The sequence below is a fragment of the Plectropomus leopardus genome, chromosome 9, assembly GCF_008729295.1.
Source record: "Plectropomus leopardus isolate mb chromosome 9, YSFRI_Pleo_2.0, whole genome shotgun sequence".
Taxonomy (NCBI): Eukaryota; Metazoa; Chordata; class Actinopteri; order Perciformes; family Serranidae; genus Plectropomus; species Plectropomus leopardus.
In genome coordinates this window covers 28057793-28069310 of record NC_056471.1, presented here as the reverse complement: position 1 = coordinate 28069310, position 11518 = coordinate 28057793, and the positions used below count along the sequence as shown (strand labels likewise).

At 40.7% G+C, this 11518-nt stretch overlaps 2 protein-coding genes across 2 annotated transcripts in view; one reads left to right on the top strand and one right to left on the bottom strand.

Annotated features, from left to right (window-relative positions):
* The window catches only part of LOC121947781 (teneurin-3-like), a 173716-nt gene extending 173061 nt beyond the window's left edge, over positions 1-655 (top strand). The window contains exon 27 of the mRNA XM_042492896.1: positions 602-655. Coding sequence (XP_042348830.1) covers positions 602-655 — 54 coding nt within the window. The remainder of the gene's footprint in view (positions 1-601) is intronic.
* Positions 656-3823: 3168 nt separating this feature from the next.
* Positions 3824-11285, bottom strand: LOC121948010 (teneurin-3-like). The gene is made up of 3 exons (XM_042493240.1): positions 9689-11285; positions 6435-6565; positions 3824-5855 (listed from the first exon to the last, which is right to left on the bottom strand). The coding sequence occupies exons 1-3, from the start codon at positions 11220-11222 to the stop codon at positions 5103-5105; spliced, it is 2418 nt and encodes an 805-aa protein (XP_042349174.1). The 5' UTR covers positions 11223-11285; the 3' UTR covers positions 3824-5102.
* Positions 11286-11518: the final 233 nt, after the last annotated feature.

The following is an 11518-nucleotide window of genomic DNA, read 5'->3' as shown; positions in this document are numbered from 1 at the left end:
CCGCATCAGAAAATTGCTCAGCAGCCCTGGGTCCTTCTAAATCTCACACTGCATGAATAATAATAGTAATAATGGTAATAATAATAACAATTTAAAGATAACCTCTTTAACATCACCAAAGAGTCATAATTTTACATTAAAATTAATATTTGAAAAATAAAATAAGTTTCCTCCAATCCTTAAGTAACTGATGTTGGTCCATTTTTTCCCATCAATATTGGCTTCTGTACAATTTGTCTTAAATTTAATTCCAAGTGGTGTTAAAAAGTCTTTAAAAGTCTTAAATCCAGTTCGCAGTAGGCTGTAGGAGCCCTGTAATAACAAGGTCATGAGTGCAAGCATTTGATTTATTTCCAAAAATCATGTGCTTCAGAGAATAATTGAAAAAATAAGCTTTTTTTGTTTTGGTAATTGTATAATCATTACTTTTAATTTATTTAATCTCTCTATTGGGTAACATTTGAGTCTTGGGAAAATGTAAATGTAAAAAGGGTTTACTTCTCCTCACTGTATATAAAATCCTGCAAAGAAATACCTGAAATGATTGGAGATGAAATTTTGGCAGCCTCTTACAAACCTCAAATTTGATTTGCCTCTGCAGGTCCTGTCGAGAGAAAACGAGAACGTCCACAAGTTGTCAGCTGAAGGTGAGTAAAAGCAATAATGAACAGTATCACCTTGTGTGCTTGTGAAAATCTAATAACACTGGCTGGCAGAGGAAGCAGGTTTGGAAAAAGTCATGAAGGACATCAAGTCTGAGATGAGTTTTGACCCCAAAAAAAGAGACTGTTTTGAAATGTATACTATTAGAGGAGGGGGTGTCAATTTTATATTTTAAAATGTGCAATGCCCTTGGAGATGCAATCAGCTCCACACTGTTATTTTATTTACTAGAAGCTCATTAGGGAGCTCAATCTGTTGACTATACCATGTGTTCAAAATTATCTAATCAGCACGGTTGATGCACTTGATTGCATATTTCTAATATCACATCAATGATCGCCGCGTTATCGCTGCAAATCCAACTTCACTTTGAATTACTGGAGCTTTCTTTACTCCCAGGCTCCACGTCACATGATTGTAATAGAATTAGAGTGGCTTTTCAGAAATTCATAGCACGACTCCAAAATGAACCCCTCCTTGTGACGTCAAGCGTCATATATGATGCATAAGTTCCTCTCTGTGATGTGACTGTGCCTCTGAGTCGGGACGTATAGGCTGCAGGATCATTTCATGTCTGGCAGTGTGATTCCATATGGCTACTTTTGTGTTAGGTGCGTAAAATGAAGCTCAATTGAATTATGAAACATGCCCCCTTTTTTTTTTTTTTCTCCCCTATGCTCTGATGTGGTTATTGCGTGATGCTTTCGGGGTCTTTGATGTTCTTGCAAAGTCGTGCCATCTCTTTTATATAAGCCTTTGAAGTCGGTCTAGTTGCAGTGCGCAGTGATGTGCCGCTCTGTTGCTTTGGCAGTGCCGACTGTGGTCACAGTGTGATACTGCAGCGGCACTGCGGATCATTTTAATATTAGTGGTTGATCTATTCTTTTTGATATCTCTTTAGATTAACCTGGAGTATCCAGATTTTTTTTCTCTCCTAACATCTGGCTAATCACTAGAATTTTAATGAATTATTTGAAGTTCAAGCAGCAATATTTTCTGACTTCTCTGGGAGTTAAAGTGATGGCTGCTGTTATAATAAGCGCACCGCTACATGATGTGTACATTAAACAGTTGGAGGACTGGATGACTTTCTGAACTATGCTCTGCATACCACTAGGGAGCATCAGAGGACTTTTAAGAGAATGAGAGATTTGAACGCCTCATATTTGGCAGAGCAGAGTTTGCATTTGAAGACATTTCAGCAGGGTTTTGGTGGAGTTTGAAACTCTTTGTATGGATATATCAAAACAAATGGGGGTTCGTACGAGTTCACTGTAATTTCAGTGTGAAGGAACAACAGACAATAGCTCACAGGAGAACTTTAATAAGACATTTCATTATCAGTTGGTGGTGAAGGGGGGTGGTTTGCCCTGAGGGAGTCTGATGGGAACTTTAAAGGCATGTGTTTTAGATTGTGAGCTGCACATCATTTAAAGAGATGCAGCTTTTTTAAAGCTCTATATGTCATGAAACATTGTTAAATTTCTGAGAGCGTACAAAGACTCTGTGGGATGTTTGAGGAGCAGGGGGGAGGTCAGAAACAACAGCATAAAACAAGCTTTGAGCGAGGAATATTCTGCACCCATTTGGTTTGAAATTCTGTTTGAAGTTTACCATGAAAAAGAAATCACTCTCATATGGAGTTGTTTTCCGAATTATGAATTCTGTCATCAGAGCTCTGCGCTTTGATGAATCACGCCGAGCACGGGAAAGCCACGTGATTTTAAAATTGAGCTATCAAATGTTCACAAGTTAACTTATACCTACCATATCCTTTGTGGTTTTGATGCAAACTCAGTGGATTATATCAGGCAGGTGTCTTTGTTTTAGGTTAGTTACACTCAAATATCTTTAGCTTCAACTTACTTCAGTCCAGAACAGCTTCAAGCAGCTGACTTCAAATCAATGCTGCATTTGTCTTCTTTGACTTTGTAGCTCAGAGGATGTATTTTTTTAATCTTTAATGTTTTTTATTTATTCATTAATGTTTTCAGTCGGTTCCAATACAAAGTAAATGGAAGTGCGTTGTGTATAGTTTTTCTGGTTTATATCACCAGGCTCAGTTTGTTTTAGAAAGAAAGAGGATTATTTGGTTTATGGTGAAAATCTACTCAACATCTGGATCTTTTTTTTTAAAGATTATTTTTGGGGCTTTTTATTGCCTTTAACTGTCAGGACAGCTTAAGTGTGAAAGGAGGAGAGAGAGAGAGGGGACACAACCCCTGTATACAGGGCACCGCTCTACCCACTGAGCCACCAGGCGCTCCCAACATCTGGATCTTAAGTTATCAGAGAATCAGAGGATTACAGTGACCACACAGTAACATGTGGTGGACGAGCTGCCTGTAGTACCATCCCAAACAGCATCGGAGATTTACTGATTTGTAACATCAAACTGCTTTATTCAGGGTTTTCGGAAGTTTTAACCACGTGCTCCTTTTGTTTTGGAGAGGAAAAGACCTCTGCAGAAAATTAGTTTCACAACAAAAGCCTTCTGAACACTGCAGGAATAAACTTGAGAAAGAAATAAGAAACGTAAGCTCATTACAACGCCAATTCACCACTAGATGCCGCCCAGACCCCCTAAATCTTACACACTTCACCTTAAAGCGTTATTTAAATTAGTAGAGGTGGAAATAACCAGAGCCCCGCGATACGATTTTATCACATTGAAGTCACGATAAAATATTAAAGCAATTCTTAATGTGTCGTGATACATTGAGTATAGCAATAACATTTATTGTGATTAGCTTTTTTAACTGTCAAATTTATCCTGCAAAGATAGCTTTGTCCGCACCTGTTTCATTTGATAAGGTAAAGTTTTCAGTCTATTCATCTCACTCTGTCTTTGTTTTGCAGCAAATAGTATCTAATGGACTGAAAAAAACATATTGATTCATTATTCTAGTGAGCTACCAAAAGATTTATTTTTATTTGTAAATTAATAATTTATGTAACAAAAAAATTATACTTGGCATCCGTGCATTGCCAGGATATTGCCAGGCAAAAATATTGCGTATAAATTAGTGTCTGAGTGAACGTGCCAGCTCTTACCGCATCACTTTCTCACCTCATACTGAATATTCATTGTAAAACTGAACCCTTGTTAAGTAAGATAACAAAAAAACAGACCTTAGTCCAATTCTCAAGAGAACAAAACACACCAAAAAAGAACCCCAATATCATTTTAATCCATGAGTGCATTTAACATCCAAAAAAAGTTTACCTACCGAGAACATGGATGTGATCTATATTTGGATCCACTGTAACCTTGTTTATGTGAGATGGGTTCATGAAATATTTGTGTTGATGAAATATTCATTGGACAGGAAGCCAGGTCAAAAGGCATTATGCCCAATAAACATTAAATTTAGTGGAAATAATAGTTGACTGCATGTTATAGATACATCACCACTTGTAAATACTTGTCACTACATGCACAGGTTTCTGTTAATTACTTAAACAGAGCATTGTGAAGAAGCCCCACATAGCCATATCAGGAGGAACATGAAAAAAAAATGCTGAAAAATTAAAAAAAAAAAAAAAAAAAAAAAAAAAATTAAAACCAGCTGGACTTTATTTGTTATGTATAAACACAACATAAATTACTGTTAATATGACTAATACAGACATTTATTCAGTTTCTTAAAAAAAACGCCATAAAACTCTTGCATAATTTACAAAACATGGTGTCCCTGTGCTATCCAAGACACATCTGTGCCTTTTCCCCCCACAACAGAGTTCGTCATACCTTCATTGTCCTTTTTTTTTTTTTTTTTAATCTCCACAATGAATATTGGGTATTTAAACATGGAAATTCTTTTTTTTCAGTTTAAAAGCATCTCAAAGAGAATAAGACATTTTGATGCTTTCAATGTTTACAGTGCTAAATCTGGTATACATAGTGGTTGTTTGGTGAGGATATCTCTAACGTCAGAAGTCTCTGATTTTAAAAACAAACATTTGCTCAAGGACACCGCTCGCTCCAGGAGTGTGAACTCTCGAGCCCCGTACTTCTACTGAAGTGCAGATATGCATAATGTAAACATTTCCTTTGCTCGTATAATACTTTGAGCCAGACTTGTCTCGATGAAAACAAAAAAACATAAAACACCTAAATTAGCTCACTGTTTCCCAAAAAACACCACTATTCCTCTGTGTCAGAGTCCAGAGTCCAAAAGGCTTGTGCAACAGAGGAACTGACCTGTAATTGCCATGTTAAGGCTTGGTGTAGTTATACATTTACTCTGTAGTCCCGAGGTCACAATGCACAGCATTGCTTTTGACCCCTTGTATTTTTTTCGTTTTTCTTTTTTACAAAAACACACGACACTCAGGGTACATAGCAGCAACTTTTGATTACAGTTGCTTTTAATTTTGTCCGTTTGTATGTCTCCACCAAAACAAAGTCTCTTTGGCAGAAAATGCACCTCGTGTTGTTACCTTTTCCCAATTTCACTTTGCCGAAGAAAGTGGATGTTATTAGCGCTGTCTGCTAACTCTGGGTACTGCTCGATGGAGAGCACATAGTATCCGTCGTAACCCAAAACTTTTCCACTACTCAGAAGCTGCCTCTTCTCCCCCTCTGTCCAGGGCCGGACCCCCTCCTCGCCATCTCGCACTCGCTGCTGTTCTCTCGCCCACGCACCCGCAAGAGCACGCTGACGAGCGAGCTCGACAACACGCGCTTTTTCCTCGTCCACCGTGGATCCGTAGCGGATGTGGAGAGCTAAAGCACCAGCACGGATCTCCACATCTGCAAAACGCCGCGTCCGACTATCCATGACTGTGGTGGACTGGGAAACAGTCACGTTGACGCCATTCTCTAGAGTCTTGTGTCCACTGGTGAGGTGCAATGCAGCAAGGTCGGCGTCCGGAAGGCCTGGCTTGACAAAGTAGTGCGTGTCCCGTCCTTCGATAGTGAAGTGGAGGTCTTCCAAATAGAAAGCGTTGTTGAGGATTGTTGCAACCTTGATGCAGTCCTCACTGGCCACGTTGAGCGTGTGAGTGTGAACGCTGCCCTTGTAGATGGCAAACATAACGGCTCTTCCGATGGGAGACATTGCCGCCGAGAACCACAGCCAAGACTTTTCACCTCTGCGACCTCGAGTGAGATGGACCTCTGGCAGCCGCTCGAATGACAAGAGAGAATGCGCTTGTCTGGTTACTTCCTGCTGGACCCCAGAGATAGACTGTAGGAAAAGTGCAGTGAAACGTTAACGCCTGAACATGGCAGAACCTGACTCTCCAGGCCATTTAGAACCAGCTTCTGCTCTGCTTCAGGGAGTTTCTCATCCCCGTCTAAGATAATGGTCTTTTCAAGCTGTGTTCTCAAGCCAAAAGTAGATAAATCCCCCATGACAATTTTACAGCAACACTCTTTGTGTTAAAGCCTTAAACCAAAGAAGCTACATAAATAGCCTCAGAAGATTGTTTAAACAGCAGCAACACCAAAATATTACACATAAAATCAGACATTGTGTTCAACTGGTAAATAAAACAATACAGAGGAAAATACACTTTGTGCTTATTGTGCGTATTATTATGCAAATATGGCCCAATTAAAATTGATAGTCTATGAAATACATAGCAATCCAATTAAGAGATGGCAGCTTCAAAATACAGTAAGAGAAAAACAATAGAAAAAAATATTTTTTTTTGTTGTCTGTCTGATCTCCTACTCTTTCAAAAGCATATTTTCTGTTGGCTGGAGGAGTACTGTAGTTGTTTATTTCGTGTTCAATATGCATGAGAAGGATTAATTTACCCACCGGCAAATCATCCCAGCGCTGACTCTTCTTCAGTTCATAGGACGGCATGCTTAAATCGAACTTTGGGACCGGAAAGCCGGGGATGGTGTTGTGGAGATGAAAGCCAAAGGTTACAAGCCAGCTGTTCACATCTGTGCAGCAAAAATAAATTAGGGTTTTTAGTGAGTGAGTTACAACAGAAATACTTTTGTACCATACCATCAAGCTCTGTTATGCATACTGCATTTAAATGCAAAATTAATCACTTTTATGGCGATGTCCGATCAGTGTCGATGCTAAATGTAGTATGTTTTGAAGCGAGGTCCTCAGTGCCTGCTTTATTGAATCGACAGGGCTGTAAAATCTGTTGTTCTTCCTGCATCAAGCACTGTTGATGTGACAGTGCCAAAACTGGGGGCAAGGAAGAACAACAGGCTTGATTTTGGCTACAGACAGTTTGAGATTACACCAGCTTGCCTCCACTCTTTCCTCACCGGTGTCTCTTCCTTTCATCTTTACTCCTCCCAGCGAGGATACGAAGAAGTGTTTGCAAAATGATCTAATAGTGAGAATGGAGTCCCAAAATGCAAAGAATGTAATGGGTGGAAAATGTCACAGCCTAAGAAATGCAGTGGAGGCCGCTGTGCTTCAGGCCCTCCAGAACTGCCAAGAACAAACACAGAGCGCTGGTGCCTTTGCTCAAATTGCCCTCTGATGCCAACAGAAACTAAGTCGCTCTGCTGCTATGAATTTCAGTGTGGGCAGTTTTTGTTGGATACAGTCGCTGACACCAAACCTGAGAGCCTCTGTGTGCTTCTGTGTTACTATGCATTAAATTTAAGTTTTATTTACTCTTTTCCTGGACAGAAGCGTGCTGGAGAATCCTGAAGATAAACTGGAAAAGACGACCAAGAGCAGCAAGCCCAGAGGGACCGAGATGAAGACTGAGTGAGTATTTTTGTCATTTTTCACTATTGTAAGCTATTTTGTTGAGTTGCTTCTTAGCAAAACAGTCTGAGTAATTTCAGATTTGCTTTATAATGAAAGGTCAAAAGCAGAATCTATAAGATGCTGCCCTCTGCTGCCGTCTTAGTTCACGCTGATTAAAACTGCAGAGCCGCTGTGTTTTTATTTTGTCACCTGCAGAAGTACAGAGGAAGACCCAAAAACACCTGGAGAAGGAGCTCAGAGCAAAAGTTCAAACAGAAGAGACTGACGTAGCAACAGCCGGAGAGGACGACACAAGACAGAGAGGCCTATGTAAGCAAGTAAGTGAGAAATATAGCTGCAATTTATAAAGCCGTCCTCACTGTGTTCTGGCGAAAAAAAACCCAAAAAGTAGGCAAAAGAGGGTCAAACTTTTGTAGGCTAATAATAGCTCTGGCCGTCATAAGCTTGCATCCTGATATACAGTATGTCGCAGGGCTGGGGCAACGCGTCGACTTAATCGACATAATCAACATAATCGACATAATCGATAAGAGTGTGAGCAGCGCCATGTGTTGTTTTTTGTATCTGCGCTCATGTATCAAGTTAGAGCGTGCACACTGCTCAGCCGAGCAGCGTGTCAGGCGCGTCTGAGCTGCGTGTCAGCTGCAGCACATCTAAAGAAACTGTGGCTCGCCCTTTTTTTTATGCAACGCTCATGTTTGTTGACTCTGTACCACTTTATCCTGCAGTTTAAAGTCTCTCTGTTACAGAGATGAGGAAATACAAATATGTTTGTATTACATCAACTTCCTTGCTTCCCTTTCAAAACAAAAGCTATCTGTCTGTGTCTCTGTGGACAGAATGCCATCAGTTGCCGATACAATGCATTTTATTTTGAAATATTTACAGGATGGGGTTGTCAGCTGTGCAGAAGCTTGTATAACTTCATTAATGAGAGGAATATGTGCTTATAAATATGAAAATACAGCACTCATATCAGCAGGCAGCGATATGCCTTAAGGCCCAGTTAAGGCTGGACTATTTTGATGCAGAAAGAATGTACTCGTTATTATTATTTCTGTGAGAGAAAAGTTATAGTGTTATTGAAATTACACCGATTTTACTGTAAGATGTTTTGTTGGACTGCTAGTTTTGAGGTTTTGTGAAGTGACTTGTATTTTACATTGTTTTATTTATTTTGCTGTTGGACTGCTAAATGTAAATTGCACTACATTCCTTACTTGAGTGTCTTACTTGAGTCTTACATTAATTTTGTTTTGGAGAGACTTTATATCAGACTGTAAAACACAGATTACCAGTTAAGACTGGCCTGTTTTTGTTGGAGAATAATGCCCTGCTGTGTATGACAAGTTTTAAAATGTCATTTTACACAAGTCACAAGTTGTTGTTATATTTATTGAGTAATAAAAATGATTAATTGAAAAAATAATTGATAGATTAATCAATAAAAAAATAATCGTTAGGTGTAGCCCTACTACGTAGGCATCATCAGTAGGGATCTGCGAATAGAAGAACTCCGTCTTCTCGAGCAAAATAGTACATGCTGAGGAATTTATGGTTTATACTGGCAACATTAGCCATCAACACTGAATAGACATCCACATAAAAGGCGGCAAATTTTCCCTTAAAACTTAAAACTGCTTAGTAAAGAAATTTTTCTCAAAATGAAATAATATTCTAAAAAATATAAAAGTATAAAGTAAGTAAAAAAGTAAATATAAAAGTACAGCTGCTAGTAACTTTAAATTAGTTGATTGACAGAAAATTAATTGGAAACTTTTTTGGGGAAATTATAATTTGTTTTTTAATTCATAAGACAGTAAACTAAATATATTTGGGCTACTGGTCAGATGAAAAGTAGAAGATGGAATATGCAAGTTATAATGTTTGTTTGTTAAGATCCTCATTAGCTTCTGTTTTAAACAGTAGCTACACTTCCTGGCGTCTTCATTATTTTCATTAATAATATTTAATTTACTAGATTACATAAATACACATACATAACATTCATACTCACAGTTCAACTGAGCACATTACAAAACCCCTAAAGCACACAACAATTAACACAAACTCAAAGCCTGCCTGGTATATACAGTAATGATTTATGTCTTCAAAATCGATTTCATATCTTACAGACCATGAAAAGTATAGATCATATATAGTGTTCTACACTATTCCTTGTGTAAATATATACAGTCCTAAATTTAAATGTAACTTTTATAGATACAATTGTTCATTGAGAAATTCATCAGCAATAGAATCAAGAATGAAAATCCATTAGTTGCAGCCCTGATAAGAATAATCAATAGGAATAAATCTCTTACCTGCAACATATTCTCTCACTTCATGGACTTTGCTGATGGGGTTGTTGTTTCTGAACATGTAGAGGTTGAAAGGAGCTGGCTCTTTGCCAACTTTTTGCCAGGTAGAGACGTCTGGAACGGTCCACCTCCCGGACATGATGTCATAATCCTGCTCCCCGAAGTGCAGCAGTTTTGTCAGAGGTTCGTACAGTCCTCCGTGAAACCCGAGCACCAGCTGGAAGTCTGGGTTGGAGTCGAAGTAGACCTCGCCGTACGCCGTGTACTGCAGCTGTTTGACCAGCAGGCCGTTGCTGGTGAAGACGGCCAGAGGTGTGCCGGTGTTATCACAGGCGATGTAGAACTCCTCCCCGCTGCTGATCTCCATCGCAAACAGGTGGCCTTGGAGGTCGTAGTAGAGCGAGGTGATCTCGGAGCTGGAGTGGTTGTATACATGTGTAATCCTGGCCGGGTAGCTCAGGTCGGCGTAGAAGTATTGCAGGTGTTGGCCCAAGCTTGTCTTGGTGGACACTCTGCGTCCGAGTCCATCGTAGCGGTACTGGATGGTCCAGCCGCTGCTCTTGCTGTAAACTCGCACCAACAGTCCTTTTGAGTTATACTCAAAGATTTCTGCTCCCCTCTGACGGAGAAAACCGTCTTCATCCATTCTGTATTGGATGTCTCCAAGGCGGGTGATGCGGTCTCTCAAGTCGTAGCGCAGAGGAAGAAGTCTGGCGCTGTTTCCTGCATTCAGCAGGTGTAGATTTCCGTTCAGGTCATACGTGTAGCGCCACATCACTTTCTCGTTCAGGTACACAGTCTGGAGCTGACCGTCCACGTCGTACTCGTAGCTGTACTTGGTGGTGTTTGCAAAGGGACCGATCTTGATCTCTCTCTTGGTGACTCGCCCCACGTCATCGTACTGGAAAGTGATCCAGTACATGAGCGAGCGGAATATCTCATACTGGATCTCCTTGATGCGTCCGTGTGCATCAAAGTGCTTGGTGTAGGTCATAACTGCTGTGGATATGATCTGATTGATATCATAGTAGATCACTCCAAACTTCCCAAACTGTTCCACCTTTCCTGAGATGTCATCAAACTGGTATAGATCGATGGGCAGTGGCGTTTCGTTGATGACGCCTTGCACGCTGGTGACACGCAGGCTGCTGTCGTAGGTGTAGTCAAAGCGTGCGTTGACCATGCCGTCCTCGCTGAAGCGGAAAATCTGCCGGTCCACCAGGGGGCCCACTTGGCGGTAACGGATGGAGCAGATAAATCCTTCGTTCTGCAGGTTGACGGTCTTAAGCACTCCCGCCGTCTCATCATAGGTGAAGCTGACTCTCGTGCTGTCGTACAGGATCTCTGAGATTTTGTTCTGACGCCGGTATCTGTACAGAACCCTCCGGCCTGTGCCGAGGTGAGCTACTCTCAGAAGGAGGCCGTCTTCGCTGTAGTCCACAACCACCGAGGCGTTGCTCTCCGGAGGGTGATAAAGGTTCCTGTAGTAGCCCACCGAGCGGATGGTCTGCATGGTGTAGCGGGCCACGCTTGGCATCGTGACAGCAGAAAGGCGGTCCAGAGAGTCGAAGTCAAATATGTACTGCCGTTGACTGTGGAGCAGGAGAACCATGGACTAAAGGGGAAAAAGCAAAATAGTTGAAGTTGTAGTTATTAAGTTCAATATTGATACATAATATACATATACTGCTGGACAATGTGAGCACATATTTACAGTCTTATGACCGTGACACACCAAGCCGATGGTTGTCCGTCATACTTTGGGCTGACGGTGAGCGCCTGTGGCCCTCATCGCAGCGGTTTGTTCCGCACCATCGGCCCTCATCGGCTTTT